Raw genomic sequence first — 27,993 nt, 5'->3', positions numbered from 1 at the left:
GAAGTTGCTAATCAGCTTAAGGAGATTTTGGGCTGAGACAATGGGGTTTTCTAGATATACAATCATGTCATCTGCAAACAGGGACAATTTGACTTCCTCTTTTCCTAATTGAATACCCTTTATTTCCTTCTCCTGCCTGATTGCTCTGGCCAGAACTTCCAGCACTATGTTGAATAGTAGCGGTGAGAGAGGGCATCCCTGTCTTGTGCCAGTTTTCAGAGGGAATGCTTCCAGTTTTTGCCCATTCAGTATGATATTGGCTGTGGGTTTGTTGTAGATAGCTCTTATTATTTTGAGATACGTCCCATCAATACCTAATTTATTGAGAGTTTTTAGCATGAAGGGTTGTTGAATTTTGTCAAAGGCCTTTTCTGCATCTATTGAGATAATCATGTGGTTTTTGTCTTTGGTTCTGTTTATATGCTGGATTACATTTATTGATTTGCGTATGTTGAACCAGCCTTGCATCCCAGGGATGAAGCCCACTTGATCATGGTGGATAAGCTTTCTGATGTGCTGCTGGATTCGGTTTGCCAGTATTTTATTGAGGATTTTTGCATCAATGTTCATCAAGGATATTGGTCTGAAATTCTCTTTTTTGGTTATGTCTCTGCCAGGTTTTGGTATCAGGACGATGCTGGCTTCGTAAAATGTGTTAGGGAGGATTCCCTCTTTTTCTATCGATTGGAATAGTTTCAGAAGGAATGGTACCAGTTCCTCCTTGTACCTCTGGTAGAATTCAGCTGTGAATCCATCAGGTCCTGGACTCTTTTTGGTTGGTAAGCTATTGATTATTGCCACAATTTCAGAACCTGTTATTGGTCTATTCAGAGATTCAACTTCTTCCTGGTTTAGTCTTGGGAGGGTGTATTTGTCGAGGAATTTATCCATTTCTTCCAGATTTTCTAGTTTATTTGCATAGAGGTGTTTGTAGTATTCTCTGATGGTAGATTGTATTTCTGTGGGATCGGTGGTGATATCCCCTTTTTCGTTTTTTATTGCATCTATTTGATTCTTCTCTCTTTTCTTCTTTATTAGTCTTGCTAGCGGTCCATCAATTTTGTTGATCTTTTCAAAAAACCAGCTCCTGGATTCATTAATTTTTTGAAGGGTTTTTTGTGTCTCTATTTCCTTCAGTTCTGCTCTGATTTTAGTTATTTCTAGCCTTCTGCTAGCTTTTGAATGTGTTTGCTCTTGCTTTTCTAGTTCTTTTAATTGTGATGTTAGGGTGTCAATTTTGGATCTTTCCTGCTTTCTCTTGTGGGCATTTAGTGCTATAAATTTCCCTCTACACACTGCTTTGAACGTGTCCCAGAGATTCTGGTATGTTGTGTCTTTGTTCTCATTGGTTTCAAAGAACATCTTTATTTCTGCCTTCATTTCATTATGTACCCAATAGTCATTCAGGAGCAGGTTGTTCAGTTTCCATGTAGTTGAGCGGTTTTGACTGAGTTTCTTAATCCTGAGTTCTAGTTTGATTGCACTGTGGTCTGAGAGACAGTTTGTTATAATCTCTGTTCTTTTACATTTGCTGAGAAGAGCTTTACTTCCAACTATGTGGTCAATTTTGGAATAGGTGTGGTGTGGTGCTGAAAAAAATGTATATTCTGTTGATTTGGGGTGCAGAGTTCTGTAGATGTCTATTAGGTCCACTTTATGTAGAGCTGAGTTCAATTCCTGGATATCCTTGTTAACTTTCTGTCTCGTTGATCTGTCTAATGCTGACAGTGGGGTGTTAAAATCTCCCATTATTATTGTGTGGGAGTTTAAGTCCCTTTGTAGGTCACTGAGGACTTGCTTTATGAATCTGGGTGCTCCTGTGTTGGGTGCATATATATTTAGGATAGTTAGCTCTTCTTGTTGAATTGATCCCTTTACCATTATGTAATGGCCTTCTTTGTCTCTTTTGATCTTTGTTGGTTTAAAGTCTATTTTATCAGAGACTAGGATTGCAACCCCTGCCTTTTTTTGTTTTCCAGTTGCTTGATAGATCTTCCTCCATCCCTTTATTTTGAGTCTATGTGTGTCTCTGCACGTGAGATGGGTTTCCTGAATACAGCACACTGATGGGTCCTGACTCCTTATCCAGTTTGCCAGTCTGTGTCTTTTGATTGGAGCATTTAGCCCATTTACATTTAACGTGAATATTGTTATGTGTGAATCTGATCCTGTCATTATGATGTTAGTTGGTTATTTTGCTCGTTAGTTGCTATAGTTTCTTCCTAGCCTCGATGGTCTTTACAATTTGGCATGTTTTTGCAGGGGCTGGTACCGGTTGTTCCTTTCCATGTTTAGTGCTTTCTTCAGGAGCTCTTTTAGGGCAGGCCTGGTGGTGACAAAATCACTCAGCGTTTGCTTGTCTGTAAAGTATTTTATTTCTCCTTCACTTATGAAGCTTAGTTTGGCGGGATAGGAAATTCTGGGTTGAAAATTCTTTTCTTTAAGAATGTTGAATATCGGCCCCCACTCTCTTCTGGCTTGTAGAGTTTCTGCTGAGAGATCAGCTGTTAGTCTGATGGGCTTCCCTTTGTGGGTAACCCGACCTTTCTCTCTGGCTGCCCTTAACATTTTTTCCTTCATTTCCACTTTGGTGAATCTGACAATTATGTGTCTTGGAGTTGCCCTTCTCGAGGAGTATCTTTGTGGCGTTCTCTGTATTTCCTGAATCTGAATGCTGGCCTGCCTTGCTAGATTGGGGAAGTTCTCCTGGATAATATCTTGCAGAGTGTTTTCCAACTTGGTTCCATTCTCCCCATCATTTTCAGGTACACCAATCAGACGTAGGTTTGGTCTTTTCACATAGTCCCAAATTTCTTGGAGGCTTTGTTCATTTCTTTTTATTCTTTTTTCTCTAAACTTCCCTTCTCTCTTCATTTCATTCATTTCATCTTCTATCAGCGATACCCTTTCTTCCAGTTGATCGCATCTGCTACTGAGGCTTCTGCATTCTTCGCGTAGTTCTCGAAACTTGGCTTTCAGCTCCATCATCTCCTTTAAGCCCTTCTCTCCATTGGTTATTCTAGTTATCCATTCTTCTAATTTTTTTTCAAAGTTTTTAACTTCTTTGCTATTGTTTTGAATTTCCTCTCGTAGCTCAGAGTAGTTTGATCGTCTGAAGCCTTCTTCTCTCAACTCATCAAAGTCATCCTCCATCCAGCTTTGTTCCGTTGCTGGTGAGGAACTGCGTTCCTTTGGAGGAGGAGAGGTGCTCTGTTTTTTAGAGTTTCCAGTTTTTTTGGTCTGTTTTTTCCCCATCTTTGTGGTTTTGTCTATTTTTTGTCTTCGATGATGGTGATGTACAGATGGGTTTTTGGTGTGGATGTCCTTTCTGTTTGTTAATTTTCCTTCTACCAGACAAGACCCTCAGCTGCAGGTCTGTTGGAGTTTACTAGAGGTCCACTCCAGACCCTGTTTGGCTGGGTGTCAGCACCGGTGGCTGCAGAACAGCGGATTTTCGTGAGACCACAAATTCAGCTGTCTGATAGTTCCTCTGAAAGTTTTGTCTCAGAGGAGTACCCGGTTGAATGAGGTGTCAGTCTGTCCCACTGGGGCGGTGCCTCCCAGTTAGGCTGCTCAGGGGTGAGGGACCCACTTTAGGAGGCAGTCTGTCCGTTCTCAGATCTCCAGCTGCGTGCTGGGAGAACCACTACTCTCTTCAAAGCTGTCAGTCAGACAGGGACATTTAAGGCTGTGGAGGTTCTCGCTGAGTTTTTGGTTGTCTGTGCCCTGCCCCCAGAGGTGGAGCCTACAGAGGCAGGCGGGCCTCCTTGAGCTGTGGTGGGCTCCACCCAGTTCGAGCTTCCTGGCTGCTTTGTTTACCTAAGCAAGCCTGGGCAATGGCGGGCGCCCCTCCCCCAGCCTCGTTGCCGCCTTGCAGCGTGATCTCAGACTGCTGTGCTAGCAATCAGCAAGACTCTGTGGGCATAGGACCCTCCGAGCCAGGTGCGGGACACAATCTCCTAGTGTGCCGTTTTCCAGGCCCGTTGGAAAAGCGCAGTATTAGGACGGGACTGACCCGATATTCCAGGTGCCGTCTGTTTTCCCTTTCTTTGACTAGGAAAGGGAACTCCCTGACCCCTTGCGCTTCCCGAGTGAGGCAATGCCTCGCCCTGCTTCGGCTCGCGCACAGTGCGCTTCACCGACTGTCCTGCACCCACTGTTAGGCACTCCCTAGTGAGATGAAACCGGTACCTCAAGCAGAAATGCAGAAATCACCCGTCTTCTGTGTCGCTGGGGCTGGGAGCTGGAGACCGGAGCTGTTCCTATTCCGCCATCTTGGCTCCACCTATCTTTTTTTTTTTTTTTTTTGAGACAGAGTTTTGCTCTGTCACCCAGGCTGGAGTGCAGTGACACGATCTTGCCTCACTGCAACCTCTGCCTCCCGGGTTCAAGTGATTCTCCTGCCTCAGCCTCCCGAGTAGCCGGGACTATGGCCACGTGCCACCATGCCTGGCTAATTTTTTGTATTTTTAGTAGAGACGAGGTTTCACCGTGTTAGCCAGGATGGTCCCCGTCTCCTGACCTTGTGATCCGCCCACCTCGGCCTCCCAAAGTGCTGGGATTACAGGCGTGAACAAGCCACCATGCCCGGCCCATTTTTTTAATAAACATTATTTCTAATGGACAAATCATCATTGTATATTATTATGGGGCACAATGTAATGTTATGTCATATAAATACAATATGGAATGATTAATGCAAGCCATTTAACTATAATGAGCATTCAGTGCATCCCTGAAGCAAAAACATACAATGTAGTTGACATTACAAAGTTCAGATTAGACTAAGCAAATCACAGAATATTAGCCCTGCAAGCACTCTCAGAGACAACATAGCTCAGGGTCCTCAGCCCCCAGGCCACAGACTAGTATTGGAGCTGAATGACGACAGAGTATTGGTCCATGGCCTGTTAGGAACCAGGCCACACAGCAGGAGGTGGGTGGCGGGCAAGTGAGAGAAGCTTCATCTGTATTTACAGCCACTCCCATGGCTCACAGAACCACCTGAGCTCTGCCTCCTGTCATATCAGCGGCAGTATTAGATTCTCATAGGAGCACAACCTTTATTGTGAACTGCACGTGAACCCTATCGTGAACTGTGCATGTGAGGGATCTAGGTTGCTGGCTCCTTACAAGAATCTAATGCCTGATGATCTGTCACTGTCTCCCATCACCCCCAGATGGGACTGTCTAGTTGCAGAAAAACACACTCAGGGCTCCCACTGACTCTACATTATAGTGAATTGTATAATTATTTCATCATCCATTACAATGTAATAATAGAAATAAAGTGCACAATAAATGGAATGAACTTGAATCATCCTGAAACCATCACCCACCCCCTGGTCTGTAGAAAAATTGTCTTCCATGTCTTCCACCAGTCCCTGGTGTCAGAAAGGTTGGGGACCGCTGGCTTAGCTCATTTTACAAATGAGGAGACTGAATCTAGGGAGGTTGCAGTGGCAGGTGTCACTAACACAACTTGTAAATAGCAGGCCAAGGGAAAAGTTAACACTCTGGAGGCCTTTCCAGTGGCCTCTCCCCACTTTTACCTGCACTGATACTCAATTTCTTTCCTGCTTAAAAACAAAAAAGAAAATCTTAATTGTCTCTCAGTAAGAACAACAGATACTCAAGCAGCCCCCGCAAGGCCCACTGTGATTTGCACCTGACAACACACAGCAATTAATTCCCTTTCTTGCCCATTCTGTGTCCACACGATGTTTACACACTGTGCCTATATAAGACTGAAGGCAGAGGAAGCAAGGTCTATGTCAGTCACAAACCTAAATCCCATGTGAAAAGAAAGCTGGTAACGAAGCTAAAAATACTAAATTTCAAAGGTTTTAGTATAAAAGAGCCTATAAACCCTAAGAGACTTTAAGCAAAAATCCCCTGAGCAACTTGAGAGCATAAAAATGGTGGGGGATGGGGAGAAGGGTTCCATCACCTGTCTGTAAGTGGAGTTATGACAAGCCTGTCAGTGCAGCCTAAAAATTCATTCTGGTATATGAACGCCACATCTGTGATGTGAATCATCATCTTGTCAGAATCTTCGTTAAAGTAAAATCTGCACTGTTTCAGCCACTCAAAGTCCATGGGACTCTTGATATGCATATGACACTGAAATTCAAAAGGTATATGTTAGAGCTGTGATGAGAATCACTCATTAAATATACATATTATTAGCATTCATGTAGATCATAAAGTAAAATAAATGAAACTCACAGACAACCGAACTATTTCAGAGGTGTCAACTATATCACCAGCCAACCCATTCATTTATTGATCAGTAAAAAAGAAACTTTAGAAGATATGGGAATAAGAAAACTCAAGAGAAACCCCTAATTATGCCCCTCCAATTTAAGTGGCTTTACCTATTTTAATAATAAGATATTCATTTCTTAAATTTCACCCTTACATGCCTAATGCCATAGTCCTCACCATGAAATACAATCTATGAAAAGCATGTTTTGGCACATAAAGACAGAACTAAACAATCTCATTAGGAGAAAGACATCTCTTAAGACTATAAGAAAGTACACTATTGGGGTTTTTTAATCCACTAATTATTTTTCCCAAGAATTACACTGGGCCAAAATTTCTAGCATTTAAATGACAGGTCATTGCCTGGCAATGCTTTTGTCCAGATTTTTTAACCAAAATTTTAGCCACTTTCACCATTTTCTTTGACAAATAAGAAATCTAAAATTAGCCTGAGCCTTTATTTCTCGGAAAGGCAGGTAGTGTGCTTAACTATTAAGACAGGAGATTAGCACACAATAGCTTCGATGTGGTGCCTCTACTTCCATTATATCAGGACCAATCTTTCATAATCTTTTTTACATAATGGGGTGAGACAAATCCAGAAAATTATTATGAAAATAAGAGCTTTTTGCCTCTTATCTAATGTATTTTATAGTAGAGGACAAATTTCACTTCTTTTTATTTCCCATTTTCTATAGCTACACAACTCTCTTTTCCCACCTTGTTCTCTCTTTAAAAGCAAAAATGTGTGACACCTGAATGTCAGAAGCTCTATTAGGAAAGGCCATTTGCAATCAATGACATAAAATGTAGTAAAACTTGTTAAGAATGTGATTTTTCAAAAGCCTTAAGGGAAGTCCTAAACAGCTCTACTAAGCAATATTACTAATAATTTTCGTAGCAAGAAACTAGTGATCTTCAATTAATAGGTAAAAAGCGAAAAAGATGTATGAAGGCTTTTCAGATGCTACATGACAATTTTAACATTAAAAATCATCACGTTAAAACATTTTTAATAAAGTCTAATTGCCTCAATAACATCTTAGCATAGATCATCAGAATATGACTTACATTCAGTTAAGACTGAAAAGAAAGCTGATAACAAGCTCTGATTACGAACATGATTCTTTGCCAGAATTTAATCTTTTCCTTGAATTCAATCAAACTAGTTCTACTGGGTAAATGCAGATAGTGTCTAGAATTTGTTTTTCTCTACATGCCACAGCATTTATAAAGAATTTACCAGGTCATCAAAGATATCCCTTTGGTGCACATGAATAGTAATCAGAGTCTCATATTTCACTCGTTCCGTGGAACTCAGATCCCTCGTGGTGACATCTATCAGTGTGTTGAGTAGCTCCAGGAAAGCCTGATTAGTTTTCTGCATGATTTTTTTATCAAACTTGGCATTTCTAAGGGCTTCTTCTGAATCCCGTGTCCATATCATCTGAATTCCTAATAATCCGACCTTAATGGAAGTAAAAAAGGCTTTATGAATTTGTATGGCATATTTATGTATTTAAATAGAAATACAACGTGATCAATAGCTGTGATTGTTACGCAAGTGTAAAGCCATGATTACATCAACTTTGATACCTTTTTTCATAACCTATGGGAAATTCTACTTCTTATCATTTTAAGTCATTTATGTTGAAGTCACATTTCTCGCTAGATTTTAAGCTGCTTGCAGGCAAAGAACGTCTGAAACTTGCTTTACCCAAACTAGCATAATGTTGAGACACAGTAGATGCTCACCAAATTTTTATTAATCACAGTAACTAAGAAAATATTGTTTCCTGTATTTTAATGCTGAATCTATTTTTCTTTTTTTAGTAAAGTGTTCAATCAGTACATTTTCATGACTTTTGTACATTGTTACATCAAAAGATTGATTAGGGAAAAAACTGGTTTAAATTAAAGACAATATATCAAATATATCTATAACCCAAATTTACATTTAAGTCTATAGATATATGACCATATAATCTGTAGTTAAAATCTTAAAGGTTAAGTATATTTAATGGGTCCTTATGAAAATCTTAATACTGGTCTAGACTTAAATTATAGCCATTTGTGAAGCTTACAATAGGTAATGTCTGAGATTTAAAATGACTATTTTACAAAACATACTTTCCAATTTCAATACACTGACCTGAGCAGGGAAGGAAGAAAGAAATTCAGTTAGTTGGAAACCTGTTTCTTGAATATTTGCGGCTGCCTGGCGAATCACAAGATGCAATGAGGACTGAGATTCTTCCAAAAGAGAATTAAGCCAAACTTCCACATTGCCCTCTGCCATGACAGGTTTATCCAATTCAATCGTCTCACCCTCTTGAGAGGAAATTGACAGAATTCGATCATAGATCTATGTTAGAAACCAAAAAAAAAAAAAGCTATAGTCATATAAAAAGTAAAAACTAATTATTGACTTGTCCTTCCCATAGAAAGTAAAGCTACAGATTATAAAATACTGTAAAAGCCAAATATAAACTACTTCAAAACAATAATAAAAAAAAAGCCATGAAATCTAAAAGGCAATGCAAAATCAATTCCAGGCCGGGCACAGTGGCTCACGCCTGTAATCCCAGCACTTTGGGAGGCCGCGCCAGGTGGACCACCTGAGGTCTGGAGTTCAAGACCAGCCTGGGCAACATGGTGAAACCCTGTCTCTACTAAAAATACAAAAATTAGCTGGGCGTGGTGGTGGGCACCTGTAATCCTAGCTAATTGAGAGGCTGAGGCAGGAGAATCACTTGAACCCAGGAGGCCAAGGTTGCAGTGAGCCGAGATCATGCCATTGCACTCCAGGCTGGGCAACAAGAGTGAGACTCCGTCTCAAAAAAAAAAAAAAAAAGAAAGAAAGAAAGAAATCAAATTCCAAATAAACCATACTGTAAGGGGGGAAACTTATTTTTAAAAGAAATATTTAATACAAATATGATGATTTTTAAAATCTCTAAAGTTTCCCAAATGAAATGAGGCTTCTAAAACCTAAGGTGCTATACTAAGTCCTCCTTAGCTGTAGACAGAAGTGATCTACCAAAAAGCTAATGAGGCTTCAGTTTCAGGGCCCCTCACTTACACAGACCCTTTCCAAGGCCCTGAATATGAATTTGTACTTACAATTTTACAAGATTCAGCACCCACACAACCAAAATCTGCCCCTGATTGTAGAAACCTTACGGCAGGAGCAACAAAAACCAAAAGCAATGCGATCTTAAGAAACAACTGCTAAGAATAAAGGCTAAAAGTCTGTGGGCATTTAATTAACAAAAGGGAGCTACACAGTCAATAAGATACCAAAAGATACTTAAATTATCTTCCATACAACTTGAGACAGTGAGAAGCTTTGCTCTTGGACCATGATGTCCTAGTGCTGTGGCAGAGGATTTAAGCGAAACATCAGGAAGAATTTTCTGATGAATTTAGTCCCTTCTTTCAACCCACACATTCAATAAAACAACAAGAAACGTTGATTTTTGAACCATTAAAATCCATCCTGTTTTCCTTCCTCTCTGTCCCCTCTAACAAAGCCTTGTTACAGCTGTTCAGCCTTTTTTATCCTGATTTTGCAATGGCTTCTTACATTGATTTCCTTGCCCTCTTTCATTCCGCCTCCTACACTGTACCAGAGAATGTTTCTGAAACACAAATCAGGTCACTGCCCTGCTTAAACACCTCCCGTGGCTTTTTATCATGTTCGGGATGAAGCTGAATTCCGTAATGTGATGCACGTGGCCTTTGGAATCTTGCCCATCCCCCTTCTCTCTCTGCTCATGGCTCCCTGTTGTGGGTTGAATTGTGTCTCTCAGAAAGATATATTGAAGTCCTAAGCCCTGATACCTGTGAATGTGACATTATTTGGGAATAGCGTCTTTGCAGATGTGATCAATTTAAGATGCAGTCACCTCTAGCCTCCAGAACTTTGAGAGAATACATTTCTGTTGTTTTTAAGCCACAGCAGCCCTAGGAAACTAATACACTCCCTCACACATCCACGCTGCTGACATCCTGGGCTTCCCACACTTCCGGGCGCCCACACCTCCCTTGCACATGCTCTTCTTCTGACCTGACCATACTTCCCTTCTTCACCTGCAAGGTTATATTCCGCTTACCTTCAAAACATCAGTGCAAATTTATACTCTGCAGAAAGACTTCCCCGACACCCCCATACACCCAGGTTAGGGCTCCCTCATGGGCATTCTCACGTTCTTTGTGCTTAATGAAGCACAATAATAATAATTCAAGTCCAAAATTATCAGCAATTTAATTGCCCAATTTCTCTTGAGTGTTATAGTACATAAAACTGACTTCAGTGTTGATCACGTTATACTCTTCCTGGGAACCCCAGGCCAGCATCATGTCTCTCAGATAGCAAGGAGCTTGACCTTAACAAGTGGCTTTTAATTGCTTCGAATGGAATCGCTCTAACACTCCCTAACTGGACTCTGAAGGCTACTTGTTCACTTCCCTGTCTCCTCCACCAGAGCACAAGTTCACGGAAGGTTAGTGTATTCCCAGTGTTAAGCATGACATCTGGAACATGGTAGTTGCTCAATAAATGTAACACTGCATGCTAGGATGAAGAAATGAATGTCACTAGGGGTTTGTATGAAGCACCAGAGGGAAACTGAATACAATATCTAACAAGAAAAGTCACTTTCCTAGGGAATTCGGGTGGAGGGATGGATTAGACAATAGATTTCGGCAGCTGTGCAAGTGTAGTCTCCGTCAAGTTAAATGACCTATCGTGAGTCTCATGCAGCTTCCTGATTCTATACACATGGAAGTGTTAAAAAAAAAAAAAAAAAAGTTTGAATAAAGTATGCTGAAACCAGATTAAAACAATTAAATCATGAGGGCAATTCCGTTTAGTTAAGACATTATTTTATGAACAGTTGGCTTTTCATCTTATTGGATTTCTGACTAGTTAACTTGGTGTGTAAAATCATGAATGCTACATAAATGCATTCTTAATCCTAAACTAGTATTTTTGTAATTTGAATCTACACTTTGGATAGTAAGAAATTACACAGTTCTGAAGGTAAATTGGGCCCCAAGATTTGTTTTTAGTCACTGGCCAAGAGCTAATGAACAGGGTAGCAACCCTTGTTATAAACTCGTTTCAAAGAGCTACTTAAAGAAAGTTGAGGTTCTAAGGTACGGTGATTGTTGGCCTGCCATTAGAATTAGGCGAACCTTTTCGTGGAACTTGACAGATTTAATGTTGTCAAACACGTTCAGCAAATGGGCCTGTATAGTGTGGGAGTCCGACGCCTGCCCCAGAATCTCTAGAAGAGCAGGATCTGAGACGAAGAAAAACCGAGGAAAGCACAGTCGCTTTTTCTCCAAGTACCTACGAGGAGAGGAAAAACATAAACCTTTATAACCACGCAAAGCTGGTCATTCAAGGAATAAATTAACCTGGATGGGAAAAGGGGAGAAGATTGTGTGACTTGTGACAATCTGATTTTCCTACGTGACTTCTCACTGTTTTTAATTTTTCAATTTTTTAAGAATGTTTTCGAATAACATTCCACATTCTGATGGAGAAATAATTTTTTCCCAAAATTGGTGGCAGAATTCCCTCATTTTTCACAAGTATAATGTACACCTTTTGCACAGTCTGGAAAATCTTGTATATTCTATGTAGAGAGTAAGATAAAAACACTATGTAGAGAGTAAGACAAAAACACAGCCAGGCAGGTTTTGGTTTTGGGTTTGGGTTTCCAAGCCCAGCACTATGTCATCTAAAGGCTCCCTACAATACTTGAAATTGTGACTTAAAAGAGAATCCAATGAATTCGTCATCCAAGCAGAAGCAAAACCCAGCTGTGACGAGCTCCAGGGAAAAGCTGTGGCACTTGTCTCTGCCTCCAGGAGTTTCCAAAATCCACTGAATGTTCCCGATCGCTGACCTGCTTTCAGCCGAGCTTTTATTTCTGTATTTGCTTTCTGTTATGGTCATTCCTGATGTTATGGATATGTGTATTCTGTTGTTTTCTTAATTATAGCTCTGTATCTTCATTTTCTAGCATATTTTGTTATAATTATGATGATTTTAATTGTACTTCTTTTTTTAATTTTTGCTCTTCCCTTATCATTTGTATTATTATTCATTTTAGCCTTTTTCGACCTTTTTTTTTAGACAGAGTCTCAGTCTATCACCCAGGCTGGAGTGCAGTGGCATGACCTTGGCTCACTGCGACCTCCACTTCCCAGGTTCAAGTGTTTCTCCTGCTTCAGCCTCCGAAGTGGCTGGAACTACAGGCCTGTGCCACCATGCCCAGCTAATTTTTTTTTTTTTTTTTTTTAGTAGAGATGGGGTTTCACCATGTTAGCCAGGCTGGTCTCTAACTCGTGACCTCAAATGACCCACCTGCCTCAACCTCCCAAAGTGCTGAGATTACAGGCATGAGCCACCACACCTGGCCCCAACTTTTATTTTTAGGTTCAGGGGTACATGTGCAGGTTTGTTATATAGGTAAACTGCATGTCAGGAGGTTGGTGTACAGATTATTTCATCACCCAGGTAATAAGCATAGTACCTGATAAGTAGTGTTCTGATCCTCACCCTCCTGCCACCTCCACCCTCAAGTAGACCCCAGTGTTTGTTGTTCACTTCTTTGTGAACATTGTATTATTTCTTTATTTCCTGTGTAAAATTATAAGAAAACATTTTTATTTCATAGCAGCAGAATTCACTTTCTAGGAAAAATCAAGTCTTTACTAGAGGATTACTTGGATCAGAAACCAGAGCCTGGTGGCAGCCTCCCAGGGCATGCGTGAGGAGTGCTGGACAATTCACGATTTGTCAACTGCTGGACTCGTTTTGCTGAGTGGGATGTCAGGCTGAAGACAAATCTGAGCTACATTCCTCAAGACAAAGGAGGGCACTCATTGAGAAAAAGGCAAAGAAAAGAAGGAGATACAAAGAGAGGGTCATGCTAAGTAAGGAATTTGGGAAAGAAATGGACATGGCTACAGGGATGATCATGGATAAGCCTGGGCGCGTGGGTTGAAATCATCCTCTCCAGCTCTCACGGGATCCTCAGTAAAACAAGCTCTTGCAGCAATGGGACTTGTTCACTTTGGACATGTGAAAAGGCACAAAGCCTGGCCTCAGATAAGAGGCAGGATAAAAGCAGAGACAGCCTGGAGAGTCTGTTTTCTTCTCTCCCCCCTCACTTTCTTAAAGTCTCACTTAAATGTTTGTGACGTTTACTTTTGTTTTAGCTAAAAAAAACTAAACTTTTCTCAGTTTAAAACTACTAATTCTGTTATTTCAAATATCCCAATCCTTATATGAATAACTTTGATGTATTTGTTATCCTCCTCACTGTAGCCTGGTCTGATTCTGGTGAGGCATCGGGTCACATTTTCTATCCCGTTAGACCAGTATGGAAGGAGGCTGTGGTGTGTGATAGCCAAACCCCTGTGACGGTATAGAGAAGACACCTTATCTTCACGACACAGTCCGATTACCCCAACTCAAATTATGATCTGATCTGTGTGAAGACCCTTCCGGTCCACGCTGATCCTTGACAGCTTGGGAGGGTGTTGTTTTTGTATAAATATGAATTCTCAAATGTTTATACAAAGCTTACATATATTGCTTATAACCTCTCCTTGGTAACAAAATCAAAAGACAGGGAAAGCTCAGTTACAAAAAAAAGTGTGAACAATTTTAGAGTAGACGTTTTCTCTGCAGGGTAATAAAATAATGCAAAAATGTTGGGTAACAGAATAGAATATGTCCATAGTAAAAAGAAAGAATAAAAAAAGAAAAATAGGCCAGGCACAGTGACTCGCACCTGTAAGCACTTTGAGAGGCCGAGGTGGGTGGATGACCTGAGGTCAGGAGTTTGAGACCAGCCTCACCAACACAGTGAAACCTCGTCTCTACTAAAAAAAAATGCCAAAAACAGAGCTGGGCATGGTGGCACGCCCCTGTATTCCCAGCTACTCAAGAGGCTAAGGTGGGAGAATTACTTGAACCTGGGAGCCGGAGGCTGCAGTGGGCCGAGATTGCACCACTGCACTCCAGCCTGAGCAAAAGAGTGAGAACTCATCTCAAAAAATAAAAGGAGACAGAAAAAAAAAAAATAGAGGGGGGATTGTGCATGTGTGTGTGCCTGTCTGTCTGTCTGTGGTGGTGGGTGGAAGATGAGGAAGGGAGAGAAAAGTGATAAACTCAGCTGTAGGTAGTCCAGTAGCCAGTTCCTCGGCAAGTGTTTCAGTGGTAACTGAACCTTCATGATGTCTTAGTGGTCCCTGCCCCTCAGTCCTTCCATGTTGAAGAGCCCCCAGAGCAGGGAAACTTTCAGAAACCCTTTTCTTGTTCTCTCTGACCTGATCCTGGTGTTAGGCACAGAGCACTCATACTGGGTCTATATCCAAGAACCCTCAGTGGTGCCTGAACCACATTTGGTCATGCCAAATAATTATTAGGCTAAATGGAATGGCACAGCATCAATCATTAGAAAACAATCTTTTTGTCCTTCAACAGTTACTTGACTTGATCTAATAATTTTATAAGGGAGATCAACTCATTAATCCCTAAGACTCCATTTTTCTAAATCTTTATGTTAGAAGAATTACTTACAAATGGTTTTGCTTTAAAGTAAACATTTAAAGGGTGCTTTACTGACATTGGTGTTGGCTACAGCCAAGGTGTTTCAAAAGCCTCCTTAGGTTTATGGTGATACTCTATGGCAGAAGTCCTCAACTTTTTGCCACCAGGGACCAATTTCATGGAAGACCATTTTTCAATTTTTCCACAGACCAGGGGTGGGGGTAGTTTCGGGATGATTCAAGTGCATTATATTACTGTGTACTTCACTTCTATTATTATTGTGCACTTACATTTCTATTATTATTACATAATGAAATAATTATACAACTCACCATAATGTAGCATCAGTGAGAGCCCTCAGCTTGTTTTCCTGCAACTAAATGGTCCCATCTGGAGATGATGGGAAACAGTGACCAATCATCAGGCATTAGATTCTCACAAGGAGTACGCAACCTAGATCCCTCACATGCGCAGTTCACAATAGGGTTTGCACTACTATGAGACTCTAATGTTGCTGCTGATCTCACAGGAGGCAGAGCTCAGGTGATATTGCGAGTGATGAGGAGCAGCTGTAAATACAGATGAACCTTCGCTCACTCACCTGCTACTCACCTTCTGCTGTGCAGCCCTGTTCCTAACAGGCCACGGACTGGTGCCGAGGTTTGAGGACCCCTGCTCTATAGCATAGGCCTTTGAAACACCCATCACCTAAATTAGAGTAAACTTGCAAATATTTGCTACAGAAAATCTTGGCCCTACCTCTAGCTTCAAGGTAGTGGGGTGGACATCCATGTACGCATGGTTTTTAGTCTCTTCAACTTTCCTAAAAGTCCACCAACTTCCACATCTCCCCAGCAGTATGCTGAAGCCTATGCATTTGTCCTTAACCAGCAGGGCAGACTGCCTGTCCTCTGCATTCTTGTCAGGGTTTACCTCTCTCACGTTTTATGCTGCCCAATACCTTCCACCAACATGGATATGAAAGTGATATTCATGGAGGAGTCATTGAAGTGTATGCAGTGATTCCATTCCCTTGGTTCCCTGGATGAAGCCATTCCATTAGAGAGGCTCATGTTTGACTCACGCTGTGATAAGAAAGCAGATGGAGATCCTGCTCTGGGTTCCCTTTTAATAGGATATACAACAGAAATTCCTCCAAATTATCAATTTGAGGACAACAAAACGTAATGTCTCCCCGAGTAACTTTTATTCTATGAATCCTATGAACCTATCATATGCCACCTTTTACCTTGGGCCCTAGGAAGGATCTTTGCTCTCTAAATCTAAGGTCCATTTGTAGTTTTTCTCTGCACCAATTTTAGCCTCTGAGCTTATTAACCCTTTTTTTCTTTGACCTTAACTTTCTCATTGCATTGTTATTTTTCAGCAGCCGTCTCAAACTTTTTTTTGGTTAGCCAAGAATAAATAAGTAATCCATATTGCTTACAAGTACCCTCTTACAGGTCTTTTTTCCATTTTTAGCATAGTCACATTTTTGTTCAATTTTAATAAACTCCTCTCTTTATTTCATCGAGATCCTGCCAAAGCACCATTTGAAGCCCAGTATTTTAGCCATCAAATGTGTCTATGAGGGCAGCCTGGCTTAGATGACCTGAGTCCCGCAATGCACAGGACAAGCTGGTTATTCACAGGACCCTATTACAGGTCATGAGGCCATCAGGATGTATTCATGGGGAAAGATCAACTGTCTCCCAGAGTGGGCCAAGGAGACATCATTATTTAAGTTAAATGCTCAGGCACTTGAGTTTAACTTCCTTAAGTGTCAATGTACACTTAGCATATTACTATGTAACATATTTCTACTTACATTATTTTATTGTGATTAACCAAAGGAAAAAAAAACAAACAAAAAAACTTTGACTCTTGGAATTCACAATGCCTCCATACACATAAACGTATGTGTAGATAAATATTATATTAGACACTTTTTAATATAATCCTGACTACATGTATATACTAAACACTGTTTCATATAATGAGTATAATAAATATGTTGGTTCTATAAATGTTTATTCAAGAAGAATGTCAGAAAATAGGTGTATTAATTTTTTAAAGCACGGACTGTATGAGAATGTTTATACAGTCTTATCCCAGTGATGGAAGCAACCTTAAGCCCTATGAGTCCAGCATCAGGACAAATCTAGCAAGTCTTTGATGTGAATATAAGGCTTCAAAATATCAGTTTCATCTGTGCAACAGCTTTATACATAAATTCAGCCTTAGCAAAAGAAAACAAATTGGCTAATGCTATCTAGTCTCCCTGTATCCTTTTGTCTCAAGGATACTGAGAGCTTTCAAAGAGCCAGTGAACTTACCCAGTAAGGGATTTCTGGCATATTTCCAACTGGTCCAGCAAGTGCGGTAACAGCTGCCCCAGGGTCTCATCTCCAACACAGCACTGGACTACACTGGGCACTTCATGTGCCCGAGTCATGATCTTCACCCAAGATTTATCTATGTTAGAAAAGCGCTTGGCTTCCTATGAGAACAAGGTGACAAAGCACACTTAGATTTGGACACATCTGTGATCTCAAAGACAGAGTATCTCACATTCCTCCAGCTGAGGCTAGAGTTTTAACCGGTCCAGATATCCAAGCAACATATACCTAACGTCACACACACTTTATTGAAGTTCTTACTGGGCTTTCTGTGCCATATCATCCCCTGTATTAAGGAAGCATCCTTAGCTCAACCTTGCTACTCCCATTATGTTAAGTTACAACAAGAAATGAATACAGAAGTAACAATACAAGTCAAGAAAATAGGAAAAGAAAGGACACACATTTCTTTTCACAGGTTATCTCTAAATGAAGTACATTTCCTATTTTTATATTTTCTCCATTGAGCACTGGATTGTTTGTTTATGTAGAAAAAATATTTAAAAATAAAGATACAAAATTAATTCCAGTATAGCTGGAATATTGTAAAAAAATTTAATGGAAAATGCACAGATTATCTTGAGAGGTCAGGAATCATATAAATTTTCTTCTTTTTTTAAGACAGGGTCTCACTCTGTTGTCCAGGCTGGAGTGCAGGTGCTCAGTCACAGTTCACTGCAGCCTTGATTTCCCGGACTCAGGTGATTCTCCTACCTCAGCCTCTCCAGTATCTGGGACTACAGGCATGTGCCACTATGCCTAGCTAAATTTTTTTTATTTTTTGTAGAAACGGGGTTTCATTATGTTGCCCAGGCTGGTCTTGAACTCCTGGGCTCAAGCAGTCTTCCCACCTCAGCCTCCCAAAGTGCTGGGATTATAAGCATGAGCCACCGCACCCGGCCCCAAAATTTCATTTTCTTCTTTAAAGCTTTCTGTATGTTACCAATGAGTACATACTATCAAATATGAAAGGAAGAAACTACACCTAGCACCTTAAATATTCTACATGAAAATTTCCAAGTCCAATTTTAGATTCTTCTCCATCCATTAAAAAGAAAAATATGGGAATCCTGGGCAAGATGGCCGAATAGGAATAGTTCCACTCTGCAGCTCCTAGCAAGATCAACGAAGAAGACAGATTATTTCTGCATTTCCAACTGAGGTACCTGGCTCATCTCACTGGGACTGGTTAGACAGTGGGTGCAGCCCACAGAGGACAAGCAGAAGCAGGGTGGGGCGTTGCCTCACCTGAGAAGTGAAAGGGTTTGGGGAACTCTCCCCCCAGCCAAGGGAAGCCATGAGGTACCATGCTGTGAGGGACACTGCTATCCGGCCCAGATACTAGGCCTTCCCCATGGTCTTCGCAACCTGCAGACCAGGAGATTCCCTCAGGTGCCTACTCCACAAGGGCCCTGGGTTTCAAGTACAAAATTGGGTGGCCATTTGGGTAGACAATGAGCTAGCTGCAGTTTTTTTGTGTGTGTTTTTTGTTTTTTTGTTTTTTTGATGGAGTTTTGCTCTTTTTGCCCAGGCTGGAGTGCAACGGTGTGATCTCAGCTCACTGCAACCTCCGTCTCCCAGGTTCAAGCGATTCTCCTGCCTCAGCCTCCCGAGAAACTGGGATTACAGGCATGCGCCACCACGCCCAGATAATTTTGTATTTTAGTAGAGACGGGGTTTCTCCATGTTGGTCAGGCTGGTCTCGAACTCCCAACCTCAGGTAATCTGCCCACCTTGGCCTCCCAAAGTGCTGGGATTACAGGCGTGAACCACCACGCCCAGCCAGTTTTTTTTTTTTTTTTTTTGTACCCTAGTGGCACCTGGAATGCCACTGAGGCAGAACCATTCACTCCCCTGGAAAGGGGGCTGAAGCCAGGTAGCCAAGTGGTCTTGCTCAGTGGATCCCATCCCCATGGAACCCAGCAAGCTAAGATCCACTGGCTTGAAATTCTCACTGGCAGCACAGCAGTCTGAAGTCGACCTGGAATGCTTAAGCTTGGTGGGAGGAGGGGGGTCCACCATTACTGAGGCTTGAGTAGGCGGTTTTTCCCTCACAGTGTAAACAAAGCCGCAAAAAAGTTCAGACTAGGCAGAGCCCACTGCAGCACCAGAAAGCTGCTGTAGCCAGACTCCCTCTCTAAATTCCTCCTCTCTGTGCAGGGCATCTCTGAAAAAAAGGCAACAGCCTCAGTCAAGGCTTATAGATAAAACTCTCATCTCCCTGGGACACAGCACCTGGGGAAGGGGCAGCTGTGGGGTGCAGCTTCAGAAGACTTAAATATTCCTGCCTGCCAGCTCTGAAGAGAGCAGTGGATCTCCCAGCACAGGGCTCGAGCTCTGCTAAGGGACAGACTGCCTCCTCAAGTGGGACCCTGACCCTGTGCTTCCTGACAGGCAGACACTTCCCAGCAGGGGCCAACAGACACCTCACAGAGTAGAGATTCGGCTGGCATCTGGCAGGTGCCCCTCTCGGACAAAGCTTCCAGAGGAAGGAGCAGGCAGCATGTATACCTATGTAACAAACCTGCACATTCTGCACATGTATCTCAGAACTTAAAGTATAATTTTTTTAAAAAAATCCAAATCTCCTACTTAAAACCTTTAAAAAAGAAGATGAAAAAACATGCACAAATACAAATCAAAAATAAAGTAAAATTTTAGTGAGTGAATACATTTTACTATTGCCTCCAAAATAAATGGTCTGCAGTCTGATTTGATCTGTCATCTGTAATTAAACTGAAAACTAACCAAAGAAGAAGTTCAGAAACCTATGTGATGAAAACATTTAAAATAATCATGCTTCTAAAACTCAAATATATTGTTAAAATGTTATAATCTTGCACATGGCTTAAGGTAATTGAACAAGAATCCTTGAGACTTGGTTAAGATGTTCATTTAAATATCTCAAAATATACTCCATATATACCCAGTAAGATGATTACGATTTGATAATAAATATATACTCGACATCTTGAAAAGAAGGTCTTTTTGTTTTGGAGATTTTTTCTGCACATTTCCACCCCTCAATTTTACTGTACAGATATAATTGGGTACATTGCATAGTATGCATTACTTTAAAATGTCAGTAGTAGAAGAACAAATTAGCCTACCATTGTCAAGATAACTGCACCATAATTCTACACTGTTCCAAATTCTACCTTGAAATTATCTAAAGAAGCACATCAATTATGTGACCACTTATTCTTTGTTTTTTTAACCCTCTATTTCCTATCAAACCTCCAGTTTTGCAGCATTCTTACTCTGATTGTCACCCCTTTCCTTTCCACAATTCCTCACTCCCTTTGAAGAATAACAGCATTAACAGTGACAACAAAAAGATTGAAGGAAGGGGGTTCAATAGAAGTGGAATATTATTGCATTATTTAAGGGGGTATTCGTTCTGAGATCTTTCTCTGAAAAATCTGATGAAATCATAAAGAAGATTACAAAACCTTGGGCAGCTGCTTGGCAATGTCTCCTCCCACAAAGACGGCTTCTAAATAAATCCACAGGTTTTGCACCGTCATCCAGCTCTCGATGATGTCTGTTGAGTTGGAAAGGTACTGCACCCATTTTTGAATCTGGGCTTTGAATGGCATATTGTACCTAAAATAAGAAATAGGTTTAGGATTTGGTTTTTGTTTTTGTTGTGCTGTTGTTTCAAATTAAAAAGGTTTTTAAAAATCTTAATTTTTAACCTCTTTCTTTACAACCTTAATTATGTTGCTGGCTTTTGAAGTGATGCAACCAAGTGATTAATTCATCCCCATTTATTGTGCATTGTTAGTCCAGCTTTTTCCCTTTTGATCCAGAGCATAGAGGAGGGTGGGAGATTTATAATCTAAGGAGTAGATCAGGCATTAGACTTGATTCCACCAAGCTTCCAGGGTAATATAATTACCCTCAGTGCTGCTATGGCTACGAGAATAATATTTGCTCCACTGAGCTTCTGTGCCTATTTCATGGAGTCTCTGGTTTTTCATATAATATGGAGCCTTTATAGAACCAACAGTGGGGACCAGACAATTAATTCAATCTTCAAATATGATAACACCTGGACTCTCTCCTTAGCCTCCCCTTTTCTGAGTCTCTTTCTTACTTCCCACGCACCTGTGTCCAACCCACTCATGTTTGATGTACATGTGTGCAAGATTACTGCCTCTTCCATAGTTAATCTGTCTTCCCCTTTTCCTCTTTAAGACAGACTGCCTGTGGGTGGCCTCCCAATGTCCTTTTTTCCTTCTGCTTTTCCATGTGGGCTCATAATTACCCAGCTGAATTACTGAATTTCCCAGCTTCTCTTTGCAGTAATGTGCAGTCAGAAGACTAAGTTCCACATCAACAGTGCTTAATTTAGCAGAACACTAGAATGATCTCATAGCTGAACACTGGAATCATCTCTTCAGCATTAAAAATTACTGAGGCCTGCCTGGGTCCTACCTACAGAGACTCTGATTCAATGGGTCTGGGAAGTGGCCCTGGCATTGGGATTTTTTTAAGTTCCTTCGGTGTATCTGGTATGTTGCAAAGATTGAGAACCACTCTTCTACATGAAATGTGAGTAGTGGCATTGGATGTAATGGGTAGTATGGGGAATAAGGTCACACCTGGGAAAGACAGATGAGTGAGCCAGACCAAGCTTGGGTCCCTGATGATGTGGTGAAGCCCCTGTTCCAAACTGAACCATCTATGTTAGGAATTCTTTTATGTGTGAGCAATATAAACATCAGTGTTATATTAGCCATTTTGTATGTGGTGTTTCTGTTATTTACAGACAAACTTAATCCTAAATGATTGTACAGCCTATCTTTATGTTTCTTCTTCTCTTTCTTATCCTTTCATGGTTCTCTCTAGCCCTACGTAATATGGACTTGAAGTCGTATTATTGCATAAAAGTTTAATTTCCATATTCTTAATTGTTAACCAAATTGTTTTAATATTCCACGCATCTTTCTGAATATTTGTATGCTCTTCACTAGAAATATATGTCCATAGAAACAGAGATCTTTCCCTTCTTTGTTGTTCTACCCACAGCACCTAGAAGAGTACATCACACACATAGTAAAGGTTCAATAAATATAAATTGAAAAAATATTCCTCCCGATAACTGTATCTGTAGATTAGATGCCATTGATAAGAAAAGTTTCCCCACCCCAACCAGATAATTTTTACTTAATTTATATGTGTGTCTTTTCTATCTCCCTAGGGTATATTATTGCCTATCTATCCTTTATTCTGGTTTGGTATGAATAGCAACCAAGTTCATTAGAACTCACTAAATCCTGAGAAGTCCAAAATCAAGATTACTAATGGTCTAACTTTATATCCCCATATTACTTTAGTGTAACAAGTAAACTAAAATAAGAGAAATTTTTTTGAAATAGCATGAAGTACACAGTATTTCCAACATTAAAAGTATTGATACACATTTATATGGAGAATTGGGCGATATTTTAAAGCTACAATAGGACAACAAATTCATATCTCAGTGGTATCCACATTCTGCACAATGACAATATATTTGAGAAGATTCTGGGGAACAAAAACATTATTTCAGAAAGAGCAAATGGAAGCAATGAAACAAGGAAATGTAAATTCATGACTGTATGGTTTGTATGTCCAAAATGTGAGGGGTGGCCACTACGCTTTATACACATGTAACAAAAGTTCACATGTGGACGGGCACGGTGGCTCATGCCTGCAACCCCAGCACTTTGGGAGGCCAATGTGGGCAGATCACCTGAGACCAGGAGTTTGAGACCAGCCTGGTCAACATGGTGAAACCCTGTCTCTACCAAAAATACAAAAATTAGCCAGGCATGGTGGCTGTTGCCTGTAATCCCAGTACTCAAGAAGCTGAGGCAGAATCACTTGAACCCGGGAGGCTGAGGTTGCAGTGAGCTGAGATCACGCCATTGCGCTCCAGCCTGGGTGACAGGGCAAGACTCCGCCTCAAAAAAAAAAAAAAAAACAAGTTCACACGTACCCCATAAATTTGTACAAATACAAAAAATAAAGTATGTAAACAACTAAGAGTTTCTAGTCCACAGATACTGGCAAAAAAGGTTTTTCGAGTAAAATGATTATTCTGGAATTCAAAATAATGTTGCTCCTGGATTCTACAGCCTGTAGAGCTGTCAGCTGTTCAGTCAGGCTTGTCAGCAGCAAAGCTGAAATGTTCCCAAGATCCGAGTGGCTAATTATACGTTGCATTATTTTGTCCAGTGGATGGTCTCAGACATATCCCGCAAATAGAGGATAATGAAATAAAACCAGAGTTACACATGCTGTAACATGTGCCTGAGGCCAAAATGAAAACAAGAATAATTGAAATATAATCTCTTGATTATTTATATATAAGTGGGTGCCTAAGTAAAAATATGTTTTGGATATAAAAATTAATTGATTAATCAATTTAATTAAAACAAGTATTTTCAACATTGAGTAGACTATATGAAGGCTATTATTGTAATGGATTTTTCATTAATTTGAAATGTTTGCTACTATGGTTCTCAAAACTAAGGGAAAAGATAGATGGTTTTCCCACCTGTTGCTCAGTAGGGATCCCAGCAACATCAAGCTGTCCTCCATGTTGGCGATAATTTCCGAGGTACTGTCTCCTCTCAAGAGCAGCTCTCCACGGGTTTTAAAGCTGCCAAAGGTGAATGTTTTATTGTCCCATTCATTAATCACTTGCTTCAGCTTTTGCTCGATGTCTCTCTCTTTCACTGCACTGATACAGATGTCCTATCAAAACGGCAAGCTTTCATTATTGCATGAAAGTCACACATCCTTCCTTAATAGTCTATGTGCAATACCCCATCTTCACTATTTGCTTCATATATATATATATATATATATATATATATATATATATATATATAAACTTTTACTTTTCCAGACCTAAAATGCAATATAATAAACAATGTGTATATGCAGATACTGATGCATGAAGAGAGATGGAGATAAAGATATGACTGAAAAACAGAACTTTAATTTATAAAATTTCCCAGTAAACTTGCCTAAAAAGAAAGATGACAGAAAATATATGCAAATCGTTTTAAATTTTGAAACTTTAATCACTGATTCAAAATTCAATGTATTTCTGATTTACCTCTAAAGTCAAATGAATGCAGCATGTGAATGAACACAGGCAGCAGAAACCTGATTCTCCCATGGCTCTGTTCACTTTCCCAGTCTCCTCTGTGGCCTCACCCTTCTCCTAGACCATTAGTCAAACCCTTCCTTTACCCTCATTTCTTCCCACACTGTTCCCCCTCTGGGTGAGCTCATTTACACCCACGAATTCAATCACTTTCATATCTCCAGGCAAGACCCACATCCATTTGCCTACTGAACTTCCCTGCTGAGATGTTTCAAGGAAACCCCAAACACAGTCTGTGAAATATCAGACTCATGTCCCTAATCAAGCCCATGATCTTTGCACCTTGTCACCCAATCTGATCCCCTTCCCATGTTCCCTGTCTCTGTGGTCAGCACCTTCACTCATCTAGGTCTCTCAGCAAGAAATCTAAAGTTCATCTTTAGCCCTCCCCTTCCTTCTACCATGTTCCCTTCATCACCAAATTCTCCTCAAATATCCCTTGATCCTTTCTCTCCTCTCCAGCTTTACTGCTTCCCCTCTCATCTAACAAGCCATCATTTCTTGCCTGAGCTACTCTTAGAAACTCTCAGTTGGTTTTTCCGTCATTCTTCCCTTGTCCTCCTTCAATTCCTTCTCCAAAGATCACTACCAGAGTGATCCTTACAAACGGTCAACCTAACCATGTCAGCCCCTGCTGAAAACACATCTCCCAGCTGGTGCCCATTGCTCGATAACATCATGTAGGCCCACTCCGCCTCCCTGGCCTCTGCTGTCTCCTCTCTGCCCTGCCTCCACACCTCAGCCAAAGCCCACACCTGGGCCTTCTTCTGGTTCCTCAAACACACTTCAGATGCTCCATGCATAATGCACCATCTGCCTGGAATGGCCTTCTTTGCACTTTCCAGGCCCCTCACCCCAATCACACAACCACACTCCCTTCACCCAGCCAGTCCCATGCATGCATCCTAGTCCTCCCTAGCTTTATCACCCCCAGGTGAGCCAAACTCATCTATCATAGGCTTTCATAGAACAACATACATTTTATTCAATGGTATTTGCCACAGCTTATAATTATGCCTTTATTTGTAAAATTATTTAATAATCTGTAAATGCAGGACTGCACTGTTACATCCTGATGCAGAATCTGTCCCATCTTAGGCCAAATAAGCATTTGTTGAAGGACCTAGTGGCTGAATGCCAGGAGAAGAGTTTCAATTGTCTGAGTGTAGTTTACTGATCCAATATTGCATAATATAGAAATGTTATCAAATAAATCCCATGAGACCTTGCAATCTTCCATCACATCATACTCTACCTCTATTTCCTCTTTGTATTTCAGAAGAGGTGCCTCCATGACATTTCTTAACTTAAAGTTTTCATTCCCCACATCCAGACTGTGCCCGGTGAGGGTGGTTATCCTTTCCCAGTGCCGCTCCATCATGGCTTTACTGGCCATGTATTCCAGCAGCGGGCAACACTCGCTGAAATCATCAATGGTCTTCTTCAGGTCCAAAAAAGCCTGCCAGTCCTTCAAGGCCCGGGGAAGCTTCCGACATCTGTGAAGGGACACCAACATGAAAGGCCATTGAAATATGATGGTAGACATCACTGGACCAAGACGGTCTGCTAGTATTTCTATTAAAAACAGTCTCTATGAATACTTATCCTATTTTAAAATCCCATGACTTGCAGGCTATCTGTTCATATAATATACAGATGACTTTTATATTACAGAAAATTGTCCTCCCCATTAGAAAAGATTTTTTCCAACCCTTCACAACTATTACCTAGTTAGAGGCATTATTTTAGAGGGTAGAGGTGCTGTTCAAGCTAATTCAATTCTACAAACATGTACTGAGAACTTACTAAGCACAAAGCATAGCATAGTGTATCGGGCTGTCAAGTGAAATATACAACAAGTAGCTCTCCATTTTTTTTTTTTCGAGACAGAGTCTAGCGCTGTCTCCAGGCTGGAGTGCAGTGGTGCGATCTCGGCTCACTGCAACATCCACCTCCTGGGTTCAAGCGATTCTCCTGCCTCAGCCTCCCGAGTAGCTGGGATTACAGGTATGCGCCACCATGCCCAGCTAATTTTTGTATTTTTAATAGAGATGGGGTTTCACCATGTTGGCCAGGATGGTCCAATCTCCTGACCTCGTGATCTGCCCACCTTAGCTTCCCAAAGTGCTGGGATTATAGGCATGAGCCACCGCACCCAGTCAGCTCTCCATTTTCTTTGAATTCAACAGCTACAACAATACAGAAAAATCATGGGCCCCTGCTTTTGTTCCAGATGATAATCTAACATTAACTTCAAATGCTTCATAAGTGTAATATAAATAAAAATCAGCTCCCACCAAGCTGCAGGAAAGCCCCTAACATGATTCATCCTGGTAGATAGAATGTGCTTGTCTCATTGTGTACACACAGGAGTAATTAATAAACAGCATTTGACAAGAGTGATGTCAATGGACAACAAAAATGCAGCAAGATGTGCTTTTGCAATAGCTGGGGTGAAAAGAGAACTTGGCTGCCTATCAAAGAGGAAAGCATTTGAAGTTCAATTGCAGGGCATGCTAAACATTTAATTTCTTACCTGTTCTGGAATTCTAAGAGTTCATTGTTAATTTTTTCAATATTCACCTCTGACCAAAGAATATCATAATAACTATTTACAGTTTCTATGACACTGTTGTACAGGGTATATATTTTCTGTAGAAGATTTAGTTGCTTCTTTATTTCAATAAGCTGAGGATACTGTGTAGCTGGCAGGCCAAAAAGCTCCTCTCCTCCAGTATACGTGAGGTATTTCCGATAGATATTATCAAATTGATTCTAATAAAAACACAAGTGAAAACTCATCAAAATGATTTATACATGATCAACATGCAAATGAAAATATAATACTGGCAAACAAGCAAGCCAGAGATGTATGATCTCTGGGCACATGTAAATAGGAATACTAAGTTGGCATAATTAATTCATAGAAACTACTTCTAATTGTAATCCTATGAAATCATATTTTTAATGCAAGTACATACCATATTCCACAATAGGGCTCTCTATCTTACAAAGAAGAAAATATATGTGTGTTTAAAACACAACAAAGTTTCATTGTTTAGAAAGTCATAGAAACTAAAAAGATTACCTGAAACATGATAAGCCTGTCACTGGCTTCCTGGGGCTTTAAGCCACTAGCCATTGGACCATTCTGAACAAAAAGTAAAAAAAGAAAAACAGAACGAATGTTTGCATATAAATTTCATGAACTCAAAGTATTTAAATATTAAAGTTAGGTTTCATGCATGATAGGAAACTTCATTTTTATTTATTAGAAAAAAAGGGCCTCACAAAGTGATTCATTTAGAAATATTTTTCTAGTCTAAAAAAGCCAAATTAATGCCAGAACTTCCCTTAGTCAAGAAACTTTTAAGATTAAAAATATGTATTATCATTTCTTAGGTAACACAGGCAAAGAGGAGTCAATGCCTGTTCTATAAGAAGCACATATAAAGTCTGCTTTTGAGATAAATGCTAATATCATACAACTCATAGATTTTTATCATTCTAATACCCACTTGTAAAGTGGCCTATAATCTTAACATTCCAATCAGATTTTCCAACATTAGAAAATCTTAAATATGTGG

General features: G+C 40.5%; 1 protein-coding gene across 1 annotated transcript in view; it reads right to left on the bottom strand.

Moving 5' to 3' along the window:
- The window catches only part of DNAH5 (dynein axonemal heavy chain 5), a 319,657-nt gene that overhangs the window by 150,572 nt on the left and 141,092 nt on the right, over positions 1-27,993 (bottom strand). Inside the window, exons 27-36 of the mRNA XM_055246049.2 lie at positions 27,495-27,557; positions 26,943-27,181; positions 25,662-25,902; positions 23,789-23,988; positions 20,694-20,847; positions 17,179-17,342; positions 11,467-11,623; positions 8,420-8,632; positions 7,511-7,735; positions 5,951-6,123 (exon numbers count right to left, since the gene is read on the bottom strand). Coding sequence (XP_055102024.1) covers positions 5,951-6,123; positions 7,511-7,735; positions 8,420-8,632; positions 11,467-11,623; positions 17,179-17,342; positions 20,694-20,847; positions 23,789-23,988; positions 25,662-25,902; positions 26,943-27,181; positions 27,495-27,557 — 1,829 coding nt within the window. The remainder of the gene's footprint in view (positions 1-5,950; positions 6,124-7,510; positions 7,736-8,419; positions 8,633-11,466; positions 11,624-17,178; positions 17,343-20,693; positions 20,848-23,788; positions 23,989-25,661; positions 25,903-26,942; positions 27,182-27,494; positions 27,558-27,993) is intronic.

This window comes from Symphalangus syndactylus, chromosome 16 (genome assembly GCF_028878055.3).
Source record: "Symphalangus syndactylus isolate Jambi chromosome 16, NHGRI_mSymSyn1-v2.1_pri, whole genome shotgun sequence".
Taxonomy (NCBI): domain Eukaryota; kingdom Metazoa; phylum Chordata; class Mammalia; order Primates; family Hylobatidae; genus Symphalangus; species Symphalangus syndactylus.
Note: the sequence above shows the minus strand (reverse complement) of the source record. Positions and strands in the feature narration are given on the sequence as shown.